The sequence below is a fragment of the Odocoileus virginianus genome, chromosome 20 (assembly GCF_023699985.2).
Source record: "Odocoileus virginianus isolate 20LAN1187 ecotype Illinois chromosome 20, Ovbor_1.2, whole genome shotgun sequence".
NCBI lineage: Eukaryota > Metazoa > Chordata > Mammalia > Artiodactyla > Cervidae > Odocoileus > Odocoileus virginianus.
Window position 1 is genome coordinate 46,671,031 of NC_069693.1, and position 19,359 is coordinate 46,690,389.

The 19,359-nt window shown below is 61.6% G+C and overlaps 1 protein-coding gene across 1 annotated transcript in view; it reads left to right on the forward strand.

The window, feature by feature from the left end:
* Window positions 1–18,364, forward strand: part of SLC7A5 (solute carrier family 7 member 5) — a 28,962-nt gene extending 10,598 nt beyond the window's left edge. Inside the window, exons 2-10 of the mRNA XM_020905843.2 lie at window positions 2,056–2,181; window positions 10,416–10,521; window positions 10,902–10,946; window positions 11,295–11,418; window positions 11,843–11,946; window positions 12,354–12,450; window positions 12,989–13,138; window positions 14,660–14,837; window positions 15,885–18,364. Of these exons, the coding sequence (XP_020761502.1) occupies window positions 2,056–2,181; window positions 10,416–10,521; window positions 10,902–10,946; window positions 11,295–11,418; window positions 11,843–11,946; window positions 12,354–12,450; window positions 12,989–13,138; window positions 14,660–14,837; window positions 15,885–15,940 (986 nt within the window). The 3' untranslated portion in view covers window positions 15,941–18,364. The remainder of the gene's footprint in view (window positions 1–2,055; window positions 2,182–10,415; window positions 10,522–10,901; window positions 10,947–11,294; window positions 11,419–11,842; window positions 11,947–12,353; window positions 12,451–12,988; window positions 13,139–14,659; window positions 14,838–15,884) is intronic.
* The last annotated feature ends 995 nt before the right edge of the window (window positions 18,365–19,359 follow it).

A 19,359-nucleotide genomic window follows, 5' to 3' on the forward strand; every position in this document is an offset into this window, starting at 1 on the left:
GCCCCTCATCCAGGGTCCCAGCCACGTGGTGGTTGCACCATCCTAGATGCTCAGGAGAAGGAATTCCCTGCTGCTCCACCTCTCCCCACCCACAGTGGGGGGGTGTGTCAGAAGGGCCCCAGAGTCCCGGGTCTGCCCCTGTCATGGAGGACAGGGGTCCTCTCAGCCTCCAGCTCTCCTCTTCTGTGCTGGGAGTGGCAGCGCTGATGTGCATGATGCAGGACAGCTGTCTTGGGGCTGATCTGGAAGGCCTGGACTGAGTGTGTGTCCACCCCCGAGCCACACGCTGAGGGTCACTGGTGCTGTTTGCCCCTTGCACATGTCGGCCCCTTCATCTGAGCCTCTCCCCGCCAGGGCTCAGCTCGTGCCGCTGGAGACGGCTTTGGTGCCCTGACAGGGACTCTGCCCCGACGTTTTCAAGGCCTTGCATGGGCCCCACTGCCCTGAGGCAGCTGTCCACCACCAGCCTCTGACAAGTGCAGGACCACCACCTGGGAGCCCAGGGGGCCCGGCTAGGGTCCCCACGAGTGAGGGCCACTCGGGGTCCATTTATCACAGCCCTCCACTGTCGTACCTGGCATGGGGAACGTCTGAGGGTTTCAGTTTAGGAGCAGGGGCCAAAGGCAACTGGTTTTAAGACAGATTTCGACCTCTACTTTCTGGGGCGTGGCAGTCCTGATCAGCCATTGCATCAGCCAGGCTTAGAGCAGCAAAGAGAAAAGGACAGGGAGGGTGGTATTCCGGTATCAGTTAATTTCCGAGAGAGAAGCTGTGGGCTGGGGCTGGTCCTAACCAGAGCTCGTGGGGCCATTTCCTGTTTTTCGCCCACCTGGACTGTCGTGTCTCATCTAGTTAATTAGCGTGGATTTATTTCTTTGGGGGCCTTTCCCTCACTTTGTAAAAGTACATGTAATTAATTTAGCTAGGGAGGGAGCCACGTGGCACCTGCCAGCCCGAGTTGGTTCTGTCTGGAGAAGCGCTGTGTGCGGGGCATGGTGGACAGATGTCCTTCCCTTGGGTCCAGGCTGTCCGGTTAATGTTTGACTGCCAACCCGCCCATCATAAAAGGCCCCATCTGCACCCTGGCCATTCCCCTGGGCAGCTGGTGTCAGCAGCGGCGTGAGGCAGAGCCACCCTAAGAACCGTCACGGCAGGCGTGTTTCCACGGGGGACACGGTGGAGGAGGAAGGCATGGGTGTTGGGGGCTGGTTTGTTCCTTTGTTTTCATCTCATCCACTAGGGACGCGGTGAAGGAGGGCATGGGTCGGGGCTGATTCCTTCCTTCCTTTTCATCTCATTCTTTTTGGTTGTGAGTTTCCAGAGTTGGCTGCCTTCCTCCCAGCTCGCCAGGCCCCTGAGCACTCAGCCCCTGCCCCCGCTCAGGTCTGGGGGTCTCCCCAGGTCCCAGGTGGGGCCTGCCTGTGTTGTTGAGTTTGTGGAGCCCGGCTTGCCTGCCCTGTGCCCCCACCCTGCGTCCCCACCCCGCTGTGGGGACTGCCTTGGGGTGGGGACTTCTGCAGCACTAGCAGCAGAGTTGGTGCTGGTTCTCTGGTCTAACCACTGGGACCCCCGGCTGTGCGTCTCCTTCAGCCCCCCCTGCACCCAACACCCCACCCCACCCCACCCCCGGCTTCTCAGGCTTAGGCTTCATCCGCTGTGTCCCTGGGGGAATCCTACGAGGACCCTCTGAAGAGAGTGATACCCCCTTGAGAGGTTAGGGTGTCGGGTAAATTGTGCCGAAGCGTCAAGTGGGAGCAGAAAGGTGATTGCGTGCACACACACCCCCACCGTAGCAGCTTGTGCTCCTCAAGGGCGCTCCCTGGAGGGACTCAGGTGCAGGTGGGGGTGTTTTGATTCCCCGTGGGAGGTTGAAATCTGTCCATCAGGAAACATTCCCTTATGGATGGCAGCCTGGGGGCACCTGGGTTCGCAGCCTGTGGCCTCGGGTCCGCTGCCTTCCAGAGTCCGGATAGTCAGACCCAGGGAAGGGGCTGGGGAGTGCCTGCCCCTCTGCCTGTGTTTGCACAGCACTCACCTGCTGCCCTGTCTCCACAGTGCTACTCACGGCCGTGAACTGTTACAGTGTGAAGGCCGCCACCCGCGTCCAGGACGCCTTTGCTGCTGCCAAGCTGCTGGCGCTGGCCTTGATCATCCTGCTCGGCTTCATCCAGATCGGGAAGGGTGAGTGTGCCTGGGGTGGGGGTGCTGTCTCTGGACACCAGGCCCTGGATCCACCACCTTGGCTAAGGGGATTCACTGGAGTCAGTGGGTTGGGTGGTCCCAGGGGATCGCTGATGCTGAGGTAGTCCGAGTGAATGTGGTCACCGGCAAGTTGTCAGTCCCGAAGCAGTGGGAGAAATGGGTCTACCACGCAGACCATAGTCCCTTGTCCACACAGGGTGGGCGTGGTGGTGACGGGGGATCGAGCGGCAAGCTTGGCAATGCACCTGCCGTGTCAGGAGTGTGGCCAAGAGGTGTTGTTGCCAGAACTGGTGGATCCTCCACTTGGGAACGTGCCCCCAGCCCTCTGCAAGGCCCAGGTGCTGTGTGGATGCCCGCCCGCCGTCCCCACCCCTCCCACGATGGCCACCCATGTGGCATGATGGGTGACCCGCAGAGTTTATCTGGGGGGTCACGGGCAGGTGGAGTCGACCCCGTTTCTGAAGGGGGTGTCTCGGTGAACAGAGGCACGGCTGGACAGCAGGCCAGGGTGGCCATCTGGTCAGCTGCCTCAGTTCAGTGGTCCTGCAGGGCTGAGGTCCCCATCCCAGCCCTGTGTGTAAGGAGGGACCCTGGAGCCTCACTCTGCATCTGGGTGCTGACAGAATCAGGGCCAGGAGGTGTCCCCTGGCTTCCTGGGATCTCACGCCCCAGCATTTTCCTGAAGACAGGACTGTGTCTAGAGCACGCTGGCCAGGCCAGGCTCCAGGTGTCAGGGGGGTGACAGCTCTGAGGGAGGTGGTCAGGGCGGAGGGGGACTCCCTGCCATCTGGAGCTTACGGTGGGAACCAACAGGTGGGAGAAGAAACCCCTCCTGTGCCACCAGCCTGTCCCACTGGGAGCTGGGTCGAGTCTCCCAAGGAGGAGGACTTGCTGAGGGAGGTTCGCTTGGCTGGTGTGATAAGATGCAGGGGGACTAGACTTCTGTGAAAACAGATTTCAGCAGGGATAGCAAAGAGCTTTTGTTCAGCTTGAATACATAATGTGTTTATAATTCTGTTGCTGTCGAAAACATCCTCCCCCGAAGCCATTCCTTTCTGAACCTGGGAGGCTGTGCAGCGTCTGCAGAATTCCTGTCTACGGGGTTTTCCTCCAGATGGTCCCCTCCCTTCTAGAGGACTTTGTGGAAACCACCCTTTCCCCATGACTGCCGCCTGATCTCCACTCCAGTGGCTGCCCCAGGGTCCCATGCTGAACCTCGGCAGGAGGGTCAAGACCCTTCAGGCGGGGCTTAGCACCGCAGTGCCTGAATGGCTGGAGCCACATTGCATCTGGAGGACATGACCTGTGTCTTACAGACTGGCCCACTCGTTGTCCCTGCTGTCCTTCACCCAGTGCCCGGCCCCACCGGCCTGCCTGGAGCCCAGGGGCCCTGAGGCTGCAGAAGGGCCTGGGCCGTGGGATCAGCAGGTCCAGTTCCAGGCCTCTGTGGCTTCGTCCTCGATGCCGTGAGACTCACAGGCAGTGCTGCCCTCCTTCCCGTCCTTCCCAGGACCAGACCCATGAATGGGAACCTCGGATTGGGGAGGGTCAGCCCCGACCCGGACGGCTTTTCTGAGGGCCGGAGGCGGGGCTGGTGTGACCAGGGACCCCTCTGCAGTCCTGGACTGAGACTGCAGGTGTGGGAGCGGCTCACTGGGGCTGGGAGTGGGGGAGTCGGGCGTGTGGGCCCTTGGGACCACTGCCAGCCTTTGCAGGAAGGGGGAGACTGAGATTATCTCAGATCCCAGTGGGCACGGCTCAGCCAGGGGAGGCCACAGAGAGCAGCAGGCCCAGCAGCAGGGTCAGGAGGTGGAGCCTTGAGGACCAGGGCTGAGCGAGAAGCCTGGGCAGCTTTTGTGTTTTTTGCTTTTGTCTGTCGGCCGTTTACCTATAGCACCTGCAAGGCCCTCAGCCCAAGGTCAGGCTGTTCCCGGATTGGAGGGTGGGAGAGGTACAGAGAAGGCGGGTCCCTGGAGCCCAGGCCCTGCCCAGAGGACACATGGTGGGACCTTGTGGGTGCATGGATGCAGTGGCTGGGGTCACCCAGCTGCAGATAAAGGGTGCCCCCTGCTGGAGGTCATGCGAGGGGACCAGGCAGCCCCCGCCCCCCCGCGCCCCCCCCCCCCCCAGCAGCTCACCTGGCCCTGGGCCCAGCAGGAGTCCTGGGTGTGGAGGCCACTGTGGATGGTCACCATGTGCGGGGACACGAGCTCCCTCAGGGCTCGGCCCACCCTGCATCCTGCCCCAGGGCTGTGTCAGCCGGTGGTGGGGAAGGCCCTGAGCAACTCTGCTGGTGGTCAGGGCGGTTGGGGGGGGGAGCTGTGGGGCTGGGAGGCGATCCTCATCCCAGGAGCATCTGGGGCTCGGACAGGTCTCTCCAGGCAGAGCCCTGCGCCTCCTGGAGCCTCGCGTCCTCATCTGATAAGTGCCCGCAGCAGCCCCAGGCCTGTCTTTGGGTCGTGGGCAGGTGCCTCGGGCAGCCTCTGAGCAGAGCTGCTCTCTTCAAAGTCGGGGGAAGACGTTTTGGGTGCTCCTCCTGGACCCAGCCACCCCAGTGCAGGACTCAGGGTGCCTGTGACAGAGGCCCTCTCAGAGGGATCAGGATCACACCAAGACTGCAGGACGCTGACTGGGGCCACAAGACTGGGTTTCCGTCCTCCCCCAGTCACCTGTGCCCCAGGAGACAGGGCTGGTACTTGGTGGGCCGTCTGCTCCTGGCCAGATGCCCGGAGCATTGGGTCACACGCAGATGGGGCGCCTCAGCCACGGTGGGAGGACTGATGCAGGCGACTCACCCCCTCGGGTACTCTTTGATGGTTTTTAATTGAGACCTTTCTGTCGGTCTGCGCAGCTCACATGCTTTGCTTGTGCGGCCTGCCTAGAAGAAATCAAAGGCCTGGCAGCTGGCTCTGTCTCCCTGCCGCCTCCACTCAGCCCCGCCCTGGGTAGTCAGCACACAGATAGGGCAGCAGCAGGGCAAAGCCCTGTGCTGGGCGCCATCAGTGCTCGGGAGTCTCCCAGCCTGTGCAGTGGGCACAGTTGGTGCTCACAGGTCTGCCTGCCTGTGCAGTGGGGAGAGGGTTCTTTGAATCTTCATGCTGATCTCGACGTCCAGCGACAGCTCCTCCGGGAATTTAAAAGACAGACGATACAGTAGAACCATGCTGTGGGGAACCAGCATGTCCTCCACATGGGGAACCATCCTGTCCTTGCCCCGCACCCCCTTAGGCAGAGCCAAAGAACAGGCACCGGACCCCAGGTGCCCAGCCCAGGGTGGGGAAACAGAAGAGAGGACCCTCAACAAGTCCACTGTAGATGTAACCCCCGCCGGGGTGCCTGGTCTGTGGATGGAGCAGGGGGGCAGAGCTGACTCTCAGCAGAGCTCAGCCCTGCGGCCAAGCTCCTGCTTACTCAGCCAGTGATGGAGACGTGGGGTCCGCGGCCAGGCTCTTTCACGTCCCAGCCGTGCCCGTGCGTTGCAGAGTGGAGACTGGGGCATCTGAGCCCTCAGTCTGCAGAGTGTCCTGGGGTGGCTGCAGCACAGGACACGGACAGGGCTTCAGACACTGCAGTTTTGGCCTCAGAGCCTGAGGCCGCTGGTCCACAGTCCAGGCTGAGCTCCCTCCGAAGCCCGCAGGGGGAGCCTTCCTGCCTAGTGGTCCCCAGGCTCATGGCCACATCACACAGTCTCATCCTCACGTGGCCCCCACATCTCTGTCCTATAAGGACAGGAATGGGGCCCAACCTAGTCCACAGCGTCTCACCTTGCGATCCTTGCCTTGATTACATCTGTAGAGACCTTTATCAGAGCATGTCACGTTCTGAGGTTCCAGGGGGATATGAACTGTCAGGGGTACTCTGTTCAGCACCTGGCACCACATACACGACCACTGTGTTACCAGTGGTCCAGGAGTTACAGAGGGACCAAGCGAAAGATTCCAATGCAGTGGACACCCCCCGCCCTGGTTGGGGGAGTGACTTTCTCACAGTCGGCCTCCCATCCGGGGAGGGGTTCTGGGGGCTGTGGCAGGGGCAGGTCCTGGTCACCCTGAGGCTCTGGGATTTTTCTGGCTTTCCGCCAGCCGCCATCTCCAGACTGGCTGCGGGTTCCCATGCCTGGGCCCAGGCCCAGCCGTGGTGAGGGTGACAGGCCAGGCCAGTCCCAGGGGGACCCAGAGACCTTGGTGAGCCTTTGTCCTCTGATTCAGAGGGGCTGGCGTGTCGCATTGTGCACACGGCCCCTCTGAGGGTGGGGTGCCTGCACCCCCGGGTTTTCTTGGCTGGTTCCCACGGCCCTGTCTGCATGACACAGGGATTGGGCTGCTTTCCCTGAAATGGGCTCTCTGGGGCCTTGTGAACACTCCCCTCTCAACCCCCTTGTTCTCAGAGGGATTCTGGCGGGCAGGCAGGGCTGCCTGGTGCCCAGAGCTGCCCGAGGGCCGGTGTGTGGCTGTCCACTAGCTTTCACCTTCCTGTGGCCCTGTGAGGCCTGCAGAGAAGCCCCAGAGAAGGGGGGTCCAGGGGACCCCACTGAACTGCTGGATTCGCACACCCCAGGCCCCGCAGGAGGGCCTGCATGCTCCCCGTCTGTCTGCCCCTGTCTCCCCATCTCCCCGTCTTTCCTGTCTGCCTCCTGTGAGCCCAGGGGCCCTGTAAGGACGGCTGGCATGGAGAGCTCCGTGGTCATGGGCGGGGGTGGGGGGTCGGCACAGTCATCTCTCTCGTGTCTGTCTGGTGTCTGGAGCTCTGTTTAAACAAGGCTCGCATTCCAGCTTGGGGTCCGTGGGAGCCCTTGCGCATGGCTCGGACACCTGTCATCGCTCTAGGGCAGGATTCCACCCGGCAGTATCTGCCGGGGGAGCCTCCTCGTGCAGTGTCCAGCAGCACCCGCCTCCACCAACCAGATGAACCCCCCACCAACCCGCCCCACGTGACAATCCCAGGTGTGTCCCTGGTCAGCACCATGTCCCCTGCTTGCCGAGGCCGGTGGGTGGCTGAGATCAGTGTGGAGTCTGGGGTCTGCCCTCCCAGAAGGCCTCTCCCGTGTGTCCCCTGTGCTGGCCGCTGGCACCGGGCAGCTGCCCACACGCATCACCCCGTGGGGCTCTGGTGGCCTCGTTCGGCTTTTTGCTGCTCTGGAGACAGGCAGGTGGCCCCCCTCAGCTCTCCAGACCTGCGTCGAGGGCTCCATTCCCAACAGGACGCATGGACGGCATGGGTGGAGCCACTGTCCCTTCGCAGTCACTCCTGAGCTGTGGCCGTCTTGGGGGGCCCGGCCAAGTGCTGTGTGGAGCCAGCAGAGCCGGCGCCTTCTCCGAGGCGCCCGTGGAGAGGAGGGCAGCGCTTGGACAGCATTTGGTTGGGTGCCCAGTGCAACTGCGGCCCTGATCTGGGAGGCCCTCCAGCAGACAGAGGCTAGACAGACCCAGAAGCTCCACTGGGGGAGCCTGTGTGCGTTCACTTGGGACAGTTCGGCAGGAGGGAGATGACAGGGTGGGGGCAGTCCAGAGGGGCTTTCAGTAGTGGGTCAGAGCCCAAAGCTGCCAGATTCCTGGCGGAGCTCCCCCAAACCCCCACGCTGTGCCAGGAGTGATGTGGGGGAATGTGGGGTCTGGGATGCAGGGATGTCCACTTGCCTCCGGGGGAGTCGGACACTTTATAGACAGGGAATGAGGCCCCAGACAACTCAGGAGCTCCCCGCAGGACAGCCCAGCCACTCCTGTCCTTCAGAGGCCCCTGGGCAGCCCAGTGAGATTGTTCAGTCTGAGTTCGGGCAGAGCCGCTGTGTTTTCTTGGGGTTTCAAGGCTACAAGTCACCCGGTGCATCTAGTAAATTCTGGGGACAGGAATTCCATCCACTGTCTCAGGGCGATGATGCTTTCATGTCAGGACACCAGGCTGGTTGGTGTCCACAGAGCTGAGTAAACCCTTGATGAAAACAGAAGCTTCCAGATGTCAGGGCTAAAAACCATGGTTCTTACTTGAAAACCCAGCTTGTATTTCAAGCCTCGAATTTCATACTCAGCAAAAAGAGCAGCTGTTCTGTGTAGCGGTGTCTCCAGCCCACTAATGCACTTGTGTGTATACATGGGTGCACACCCACGTGCACACACATGCAGGCAGTGTCACTACAGGGTTGTGCTTGAGGTGGGAGCCAGTTCTAGCCGATGCACTGAGGTCTATCTCAGCAGCCTGTGTGCAAGGAAGCTGCCTGTGAATCCGCAGGAGACGAGGCGTGTCCTGGTAGGGAAGTGGGGCAGGTTGAGGAGAAAGGCAGGTTCACTCCTTGGAAGGAGCCCTTGTTGGCAGAGACCTTTGATGCCCTAGAAGCAGTGACGAGAGCTTAAGCAGTGGCAGCGGCAGCAAAGCATGTGAGGATGCGGGATCTGTGCAGACCTGGGGTGGTGGAGCCGCGAGGGGCTCCCCTGGGCTCGGGAGCAGCTGCAGAATTCTGGGAGTGGTGGGCGTGTCGTGGTCCCAGAACCAGGCCGCTGGCAGGTGGCCTTGAGCCTCCGCATCCCTGATGGTGGGACAGCTGTAAAGGAATGTAAGTTCCAGAACATCGTGTGGGGACTGGCCAGGCTCTGGTGCTGTGCTGAGATGCACTGTCCAGCTCTCTGTGCCCTCCCCCCCAGCCCTGCTGACCACCCTGTGACTGGGCAGTCTCAGGCCCTGGGCGTCCTACTCAGATCACGTGTGGGCGGTGGGCTGGGTGAGGTGCCAGCCGCCTCGGAGCCCGTGCTCATCACGAGACCATGGCCTCATCTGGTGGGCAGAAGCGGCCTCACGCGTCCCCCGTCCGTCTCATAGCTTCGGCTGGAGGTGAAGGGCAGATAGCGCAGGCATGCTGACCCAGAAACAGGCACTCAGGGTCCGTCTCTCCCCCGAGGAGCTTACCGGAGGACATGGGTGCTGCCTGGAAGGAAGTGCAGGCTTCAGTTGGGTGGAAGGAGGGGTTCACGGGAGCCACCTGTCATGCCCCAGGGGTGGCGTGGCAGCCTCTGTCTCCCCATCCCCCGAGAGACCTGCAGACCCACTGGCCGTGGGCCACAGGGACCCATGTGGCAGCCCTGGGGTCCCGTCTCAGCCTGGCCCCTGGGGACCTGGGCCAGCTGTTCTCAGACCCTCACCTGCGGGTGAGAGACTGTCCCTGTCCCGATTGGACGCTCAGCTCCTCCAGCCCCATGTGCCAGGCACACTGGCTCTGCTTCTGTTGCAAGTCCCTCCCACGAAGGTGATGGTTGCTGAGGTGTGTATCAGTGCCGCCGCCACCCCCAGAGCTGGGGAGCCAGGAACTGACCCCCCACTGTGTCAGTTCCCACTGTCAGGCTGGCCCCTCATTATGGAAATCGTCTTTCCGGCCCTGGGTGTTAAGGGGCCATTTCACCAATGGTGTAACAGCCCAGAACAGGCAGGCCAGACATGGTGCTAGTAGCCAAGGACCCTTCTGAGGCCCCCATGTTTCATGTCTATTGTACCAGGTTGAGGGGGGCCCCTGTGACACGTCTAATGGAATCTGGATTTGGCCTTATTTAGAAAAAGAGAGGGCTGGAGCTGAGGCCACCCTGGTTTGCTGGGGCCCTGAATCCAGTGACACGTGTCCTTTCAGGACACAGGAGTCACAGCCAGAGGTGGCAGGTGATGGTGGGGCAAAGGTCGAGCCACGCGGCCACAAGCCCTGGACACCTGGGGCCTTTTGGGGTAGAAATGGTCAGCTGAGAAACCAGCCCCCTTGTGTCCAAGAGCCAGTATGTCCATCTGGGTTAAGGAGCAGCCCACCATCCTTCCCCAGCTCCAGCCCCTTGGGTCTGCTGTGTCCAGGGGCAGGGGTGAGAAGCCTGGGTTTACAGCTCTGGGCTCCTGGCACTAAGGGGGAGAGCGGGTCTCTGGCCCAGAGCCACGTCACGGGGTGTCCTATCCCCCAGGCACAGACAGACAGGGGTGCTCAGCATGGCTGGGGGTCTACAGAGCCACCAGTCCTATCTAGGGGGCCAGAGGAGGGCCCTGGGGGCTGTGTTCCTCGAGCTCAGGGCAGAGCCGAGCTCCCTCGGCCCCCGCACCCTCAGCCCCGGGTGGCTCACAGGTGCATTTAATCTGTTGCATTTTTGTCTGTTACCATGTTTTGCTCCAGGAACATTCCGGAACTTGTGGCTTGACCTCGATTCTGCACTGTCTAACCCAGAATTCCTTTCTGTCTGTTTGGCCTCTGCCAGGTGACGTAGCGAATCTGAATCCCAGGTCCTCCTTTGAAGGCACCAAGCTGGATGTGGGGAACATCGTGCTGGCGCTATACAGCGGCCTCTTTGCCTACGGGGGATGGTAAGTTCTAGAATGCCTGGGCTCCAGAGCGCCCAGAAAGCCACATGTCTCGGTCATCCATGGTGATTCTGGGGGCAGGAAACCCCTCATGTCCCAAGGAAGCACAGAGGGGCCCCCACAGCAGCCCTGGTGCTCTTCTTGGCCCCCAAGAAGGGTGCCCCCAGATAAACCTCTGCGGACACTGCTGACCCTTCGGAGACTGTGCTGCTGCCTGGGGGTGTGGGGAGGGGCAGGACCATCGCCATCTCAGTAGGGGCCTGGGGGTTATGGGGGTCCCCTCTCCCCGCCCAGGGCAGCCAGGAAGGGTCCCATGGAATCTACATTCTTTTGTTCCAATGACAAAAGGAATGTTTAGTAAGAGTCTGCTCTCTGAATTCTAGGAATTACTTGAATTTTGTCACAGAGGAGATGATTAATCCCTACAGGTACGTGTGTGAACAGAGGTGTGTGTTTTCATCATTTTCACCTGAGAGGAGGAAGAAGCCTGGCTGTATCCAAGAGCCCATCCTTGGGCCCAGCCCAGTGCAGTGCAGGGAGGGTCCCTGGGGTTGGGCTCACAGCGGCTGTGTGACCTTGAATAGCATACTCCCACAGAAAGGGTAGGAAGTCCACAGATACTGGCCTGGAGGCCAGAGGCCCATGTTTGCATGGCTGCCCCGCCCCATGCACCGCCTTCCAGCCACGTGCCGCTCCCTGTGCAGTGAGGTGTGGGCTCAGCCATTGAGGGGTCCACTGGGCCTTGTTTTGTTGACATGCCCGCCCGGTTCCCTCAGAAACCTGCCCCTGGCCATCATCATCTCGCTCCCGATCGTCACCCTGGTGTACGTGCTGACGAACCTGGCCTACTTCACCACGCTGACCCCCGAGCAGATGCTTACCTCAGAGGCCGTGGCCGTGGTAAGATGCCAGCCCTGCCCTCCGAGCTCAGACAGGAGCAGAGCGGGCCCCTCCTTTGCAAACCACCCTCCTCCTAGGAGGGGTTGAGCCAGTGCTTGGCCAGGCCCACCAGGCGTGCAGGGTACTGGCTGCACGTGGGGACCACAGGAGGCTTTAACGGCGCTGGTGCTCGGGCCACCCGGACGGTTTTAGATTGGCTCAGCGGCAGTGGTCCCGGCACCAGTTGTTTTTAGAGCTGAGGGGCTGAGTCCATTACAGACCTCCAGCCCCACCTCAGAGGCCGGTCCACCATCTGAATAAATACTGAGCTCCTCAGGGAGGGTTGTGTGGATGAGGAAGGGCACTCCGGGGCCGGAGGTGTCTTGGGAAGGGACTGCAGGGCGGGGGGTGTCTCGGGCAGGGCTCACGGTCCGTGTCCATCCAGGACTTTGGGAACTACCACTTGGGCGTCATGTCCTGGATCATCCCCGTCTTCGTAGGCCTGTCCTGCTTCGGCTCCGTCAACGGGTCCCTCTTCACGTCCTCCAGGTGAGCCCGGCCGGGGCGGCTCTGTCCCATAGGTCCCGTGGGGCCAGAGCAGGACGGGGTGTGGGTGGGGCTGCCCCGCGGGTCGCTACTGCACACAGCTTCCTCACGTGAGCTCTGAGGGTTCTCTTTCTTGTTACTTTGAGTAATAATGTAGCCGTCAGGCTGTCACATGACTTGGAAATAACCCACATCCCTGCCTAGAGGTGACACAGCTACCCTGTCCATCCAGACCCTCGTGGGTTCATCTGGACCTTGCAGGGCCGAGGCTGACAGGACTCCCCAGCAGCTGTCCACGAGGGACACCAAGGCTTACGGCAGGGAGTGCAGCCCTCGGCACAGGCCCCTCCACCCCCACCTGCCTGGATCCCTCGGCCGAGGCTGACAGCCCGCCGCCCCTCTGTCCGCAGGCTGTTCTTCGTGGGGGCCCGGGAGGGCCACCTGCCCTCCATCCTCTCCATGATCCACCCGCGGCTGCTGACGCCTGTGCCCTCGCTGGTGTTCACGGTGAGTCCCACAGTGAGGACCCCCCCCCCCAGTGGGGGGTTACTGGCAGGTGGAGGACAGGTATGTCCCTTGGGGATCACTGGGGGCTTTGAGATGGGGCGGCGGTGGTGGGGGGCACACCCTGTCTGGGAACCCCTGTTGTGGCTCCACCTGATGCCGGCCAGGCTGGGGATCAGAGGCTGAGATGAGATGTAAACAGGTTAGCACAAGTGTTGTACCCGTCACCAAGTGCGCCCCTGGATGCCAGGGAGCACAAGGTAGTTGTTTCTCCAAAATTAATACACGGTAGTTGTTTAAAAAACAAATCTGAAATCAGCGTAGAGGCACTTGAAGTCAAACCTCCCAACCAGGGTAGACGTGGCCTCTGCCACCTTCGTGAAGCCCAGGACCTCAGCCACCCTGCCATCAACACGTCCCTTTGCTCTGAGGGCCCGTGTGTGGTGCTGACCACTTCTTCTGCTAAGACGGGACAGGGTGCGTGCGGTCAGCCCTCCCCCCGGGCACATCCCGAGGCTCACGGCCTGCCCTCTGGTTGCAGTGCGTTATGACTCTGCTCTACGCCTTCTCCAAAGATATCTTCTCCGTCATCAACTTCTTCAGCTTCTTCAACTGGCTCTGCGTGGCCCTGGCCATCGCCGGCATGCTCTGGCTTCGCTACCAGAAGCCGGAGCTGGAGCGGCCCATCAAGGTGAGGGCTGGGCGTCCACGCTGTCCCTTCCACAGATGAGGGCTCAGGGCGCCTTCCCTAAGGGCACCCTAATCAGTGCATGAAGATGTTCTGATCTAGATGAGGGACTGAGCTTGGTTGATGACTATTGATGGCCAGGCATGTGAATCCAGGTGCTGGGGTTCGTCCAAGGTCACAAATGAGCCCCTAAAGCCCTGCTGTTCTAGAGCTTGTCTTGAGGCAGAAGAAGGCTGCCACGCCAGGCGGGTGTGCGGGGCAAGGGGACTGGGCTGTCTGGCCGGGGATGGGGAGAGTGAGGATTGCCACGCTGTCTGGGGAGGGGTGGGCGCTGGCGTGACCAGGGATGGGGGTGCTGTGACAGGCTGCAGCGCGGGGCATGTCCCCTGACTTTGCCCCTGCTTGGTCCATTCAGACTGTTTGCCCCCTGTCTGCCTGGTCTGAGAGGGCGTCTCCCTTTCCTCCACTTGGTACTGGGGGCCGCTCCCCAAGAGCAGCCGTTTTTTTGCACAGAGGGGGCCACATACCTCCCGGGTCCCTGGCGAGCACATTGGCTCTGCCCCCCAACAGTGGTGTCAGGTCGAGGGCGGAGCCCCTCTGCAGCTGACACAGGCCTCGCTTGCTTCCCCACCTCACAGTCCTGCAGAGGCCAGGCCCGGCCTTCCTGCCTTGGACAGGTTCCCTGGGCACCAGGGCGACCTCAGTGCCCTGGTCCACCTGGCTCCCAGCTTGTGGGCGATGCTGTCCCCGCGAGGCCAGGCGTGGGTCTGGCAGTCTGGGCTGACCTTAGGGGACCCTCGCTCTCCCCAGGTCTCTTGCCAGTGTGTAGACAGAGGGTGGAGTCTGTGCGTGGACAGGCCGCCTGGCGGGAGGCACAGTGTTTGCAGAGGGGGACTAGTGTCCCTGGGCCCCTGGCTGTGTATGGGTGGGGCTGTCTGCCCAGTGGCTGTGTACCTGTGGTCCAGCCTGTCTACAAGGGCCCTCTGAGAAGTCAGGCACACCTTGCTTGTTAGTGGTGGCCGCGGTCTTCCCAGAGGCGTCACCCCCCATCAGGCGACTGTGGTGGGGGGCAGGGTTCCCTCCTTGTGATGTGGGAACCTGGGAGTCCACCCTCCCCTGACCTTGAGAAGCCTGCTTGTTCCCAGTCACCCGCCGGCTCCCGCTGGTCTTTTGGTAATTACTGCCTGCTGCCCTTGCTGAGCTGGGTAAATGGAGAACGCGGCGGGGTCCCGCTTCTCAAGAGGCCGGCACAGCTCAGGGAGGCCAGCCCGGGGGAACCTCAGGCCCTGGCAGATAGCAGAGACACTGCTCAGGCAGCATGGTGACCCTGATCAGGAAGGCTTAGCCAGGCACAGGGCTGTCTGGTGGTCTGCGGGAGAGGCTGGGTGGGCCCCGAGGGAGGCCAGCTCCAGCAGGGGCGGAGGGAGGGTTCCAAGGGTGGCTGGGTCGTGGCAGGTGTGGACGGGAGGAGACACATGGAGGAGACTCCAGGCTCCCTGGCATCAGCTGCGGCCCCCCTGGCAGGTTCACCTGGCCCTCCCAGTGTTCTTCATCCTGGCCTGCCTCTTCCTGATCGCCGTCTCCTTCTGGAAGACCCCCGTGGAGTGTGGCATCGGCTTCACCATCATCCTCAGCGGCCTGCCCGTCTACTTCCTTGGGGTCTGGTGGAGAGACAAACCCAAGTGGCTGCTTCAGAGCATCTGTGAGTCCCTCCCTGCCTGCCAGGCCTCCTCCGTTCCCCGGGGATCTGTCCCGCCCACCTGGCTGTGCTCCCCTGACCTTAGTCCAGTGGCCAGGAGCAGCACAGTAGACAGTGCCCCCCGCCCTGGGTCACTGGCGGTGGGCGGGGGAGGGGGGTCAGCATCTGGATGTGCGAGGTCCTGGCTGAGGGGCCCTCAGTGGCCAAGCCAGGCCTGTCTGGCAGTGACCTGGCCCACGTATTTCAGGATAAGATGCTGAGCCTGGCACCAGCTAATCTCAAAACAAGGGATTCCAGAAAACCAGGCTGCTCTTGCCAAGTAACAAAATCCCCCCCCGTCTGCCGCCAGCTTAAAGCCAGCCGGCTGACCTAGAAAAGCAGGGGAGGAGAAAACGGGATCCCTCACAGCGGCCACGGGGCTTGTTGACAGGCCTGTTCAGGACTGCGCTGAGACCGCTGTTATCGTGACAGGCTCCTGGGTGGGCTTAAACACCCCGCAGGGAGCCGTCCCAGAATTCTGCTGGCCACCTGCCTGGGGCCCAGGGCGTTGTCCATCAGTGAAATGATGTGAGCGGTCACACACACTCAGGGCCCCTCCGTCCTGAAACGCCCTCCCCCAGTGATGCTCGTGGAGCGTCCGTGGGTTCACCCAGGCCATAGCACACACACCCGCCTGCTCCAGCCCCTCTGAGGCCTGTGGGCATGTGGGCAGCCGGGCCCATCATCCTGTTATGGGTTCTGGGGTCTGAACTGGGGTGAGGGGTGGAGGCAGCTCACTTGCTCCCTCCATTGCTAGGATCCTCCCTTACTAGGATCCTTGACCATCCCTGCCACCTTCCAGTAATAGTCCTAGCAGATAGCCAGGGGCACAGGCCATGCCCCCCCAGCAGGAGGCCTGGGGCCTGATGCCCACACGTGAATTCCTGACTTCTCTTAAGACCTCGGGACTCAGGACAACTGGGGCTGGGTGAGCCTACGTCCCAGGCACCAGGTCCCTGACCCCCAGGCACCAGGCCAGGGTACCCAAGTAATGCTCTCTCCTCCCGACAGTTTCCACAACGGTCCTGTGCCAGAAGCTCATGCACGTAGTTCCCCAGGAGACGTAAGCGACCAGAGCCAGGAGGCCGCCCTGAGAGAGCGACTCAGTCCCACCATCCAGGCAGCTCCTCCGGGGCCTCCGCTGTCCCTGCCCTGGGAGGCGGCCGGGCCACGGTGAATCCTGGTACGAATTTAGTCCCCGAAGGCGGACGTCCGCGGATACCTCTCGAGCGTGGAGGCAGGAACCTCGGACCAAGGAGGCCGTGGGCTTCCTCCCAAACTGGGCCTCCTCCCTTCTCACCTTTGTTTATTTGTATTTTTTTTTTAACTTAAGTCTTGGGTTGCGTTGACATTACCAAGACAATTATTTTTTAAAGAAACGGGGTGGAAAAGTTTTCTCCCCGAACGCTGTCTGCAGCACAGTGTTCCTCCGAGGGGCCAGGTCCTGTCACCAGTTTCTGGATGGTGGACTGGACCCATGTGCTCGGCTTCCCTGTTTCTCCGTTGTAGATGCAGTGACTTCGTAAAACTAACCTCCGGGCTTACGTCTCGTTGCCTTAAAGCTCTGCGCTAGCTTCCTCCCCTCCCCCGGAGAAGAGAAAGAACGCCTAGAGGCTTGTAGAAGCAGGGGCTTCGGGCTGGTGGACAGCGGTGCCCTGGCACCTGCTGTGGGCAGGGAGCTCCAAGCAGAGGTCAGGGGCGGCTGGGCGACCCCGGACCTCCCATCAGCACATGCAGTTGTTGGGGGGAGGTGCGGGGGGCTACACCCTGTCACACAGAACACCTCCAAGGTCCTGTCTGGACGCCAGCCTGAGCAGAGGCCCGAGGAGTCCGGTGGCTCCTGTGGTGGGTGATGGGCAGTGCAGCCTCGGGCCTGTTCTGCCTCAGTTTTGGAATCAGGCTCTGGTTCTTTGAAAGCCTCACACTTGGAATCTGTGAGCAGACGCCTCGACCCCTTAGGGGCTCCGAGGCTGTGCCCCCACACCCCAGGCCTCAGGGGCTGGGTGCAGCCCTGGCAGCTGTCTGGGGTGCTCCCAGCTCCCTGGCCGAGGCCCCGCCGGCCCCGCCCCCGTCACCTGTCCCTGGTGCCCGGCCTCAGCTGCACCTGCTCCGGAGACCGCCTGAGTCCTGCTGGGGCCAGCGCACACACCCAGCCTCCCCCTGCTCCCAAAAAGAGGCTGTGCTTTTGTTGTTGTGGTTCCCATAGCGTTCTCCCCGGGAGGCAGCCAAGGGCCAGAAGCTCGCCTGGCGTTTCTGGGTGGGCTCTCTGTCTTCCACGGAGGCCACTTGGGCATCAGTGTCATCCGCGGTCAGTCTCCCTCTAGGCCCTGCCTTGGCCTGTGACCCCTGACCTTCCCGTCAAGGTGGGGTTGAGCCAAGCCTTTGGGCCTCATTGCTCAGCTGCTGCCGGTTCCCAGGGGCCACGTGAATTCCGCGTGGCCATTCCAGCCGTCACCCGCCTAGACTCCAGGGCCCCACGTGGTCCGATGGGCCCAGAGAGACACAACAAGCAGCTTGGGGGACCCAGGATGGACGTGGAGGCAGCCAGATGTCCAGTCCTCCCAGCCCATGCTGGTCCGGAGACCCTGCCAGCTTGTGGCTCCCAACACAGCATCCACTGGCGTCTCCTCACCAACCGAATCCTCCCAGGCCACGGTCCACACGTCTGGGGCCCGGCTCAGCGTCTGGAGGCAGAATGTCACTGGGAAAGCCGGAGGCCTGACGTGAGACTCTGCTGGGGCCTCAGTTTTCTCGGGCGTACACGGGGCACTGCCCTCTGCCTCTCCACGGGCCTCCAGCAGCCTCATGGCAGATTTTGGCCTCCTCCTGTGGAGTCTGGGGCCGGCACTTGGGTTTCCTCATGGTCCACACCACCGGCCCTCCATGTGACCTGGCGGAGCACAGGGGACAGGTGACTGTGTCCAGAGCTCGGTGGCTTCTGGGGGTGGGGTACTGTCACCCCTGCAGGGGCAGGGGGCCCTGAGCTCCATTTATACTGAAAGACCAGGGGTGTGCCTCCCCAGCATCTGTGAAGGCAGGTTGGGGGCCCGGGCTGCAACCTTGGGGCTCGGGGCCCCGGGCACCCTGGTTCTGCCACGTCGGCCTTCTGGGCCGACTCCACTCCTGATCACACTACTGACAGGTGTCCTGAGCGTTCCTGCTTGTCGGTTAATTTTATTTTTAAGCCAGATTTTGGCATAACAGGCGAGTGTGTGTCCAGCCGTTGTGCTTCACTTCACCCTCACGTCTCCCTGATGGGAGGGCACCGTGTTTATTTATTGTGGGGCAATGTACAGCCGTGCTGCCCCTTGGGTTCCGGCCACATCAGCCGCCCACCACGATGTCGCGCGTGTGTGACTTTGCGCCTTTCTCTTCTGTTAACGCTGTTAATGCTAACGTGTTACGCTTAGCTGGTTTGGGATGGGGAGTTTTGTGTTTTGTTGGGGGAATTTGTTTTTTAAGAATTGGAATTACAAGCACTGCTGACGGTCTTTTTGTTTTTTCTTCCGCGCCAAGTTCTGGGTGAGGGAGGTTCCAGGAGGAGGGTGGTGATCATGCACAGCTCCTTGCCTGGCTCATTTAGTCACCCCACTCACTCATTCACTCATGAACAGATAGGTGAGCAAGGCCAGGGAGGAGCCAGAACTTGGAGCCACTTCTTGGGAGAGACATTGAAGCCAAGAAGAGAGCAGAATGGGCTTGGCCTAGCCGTACCTGCAATAATGCAGGCCTTGGGGTCACCAGGCCAGGGTCGTTGGGCGGGGTGGGGCAGCACATGTCAGCTTGGGCTCAGAGGAAAGGGCAGGCTTCCACAACACAGCCTCAGGATGGAGCAGGGCCGAGAGCCACGCCAGCCCTCACCACTTGTTGATGGCAAACTCCATTCCTCCCAAGGCCTTGCACAGCCAGGCATAGGTGTGCCAGAATGCACGGCCACAGCCTGTCCACGGCAGCTGCTGAGCCAGCCCCGCTGCTGGGACGTGGGGCCTTGGGGGGCCTCTGTGGAGGTATTCGCAGCAGCCCCTGGGCTTGGGTCCCGGTGCTGCCTTCAGCACGTCTGCTGCCCAGGCCCTTGTGCATCCTGCAGCCCCTCGATTGCTCCAGGGGCCCAGCTGGACAAAATCCCAGGTCAGCTCCATGAGACGTGGACACGCGCGTTAACCTCCCTTGTCCGTCCCAACAGCAGCAATAAGAGGAGGGCATGTACCTGCCCAGCCGCTGATGGAAATGGGTCTGGACACAAAAAGGACGGGTCTCAAACCAGCCCAAGCAAATTGCCCAACACATGTGGTCTGAGCAGAGCTGGCGGGTCTGGGTCCTCTGTGAGGGGAAAGAGAAATGTCCCTTGGGGGCTGGGAGAAGGACTAGGCATGTTCACCCAACAGCCTGTGTTACTCAAACCCCAGGCACCCGGGCACGGAGAGGATGTTTGGAGACGGAGAAGAGGGTGGAAGGGTACTGGCTCCTGCAGGAGGCCTCTCTCTTC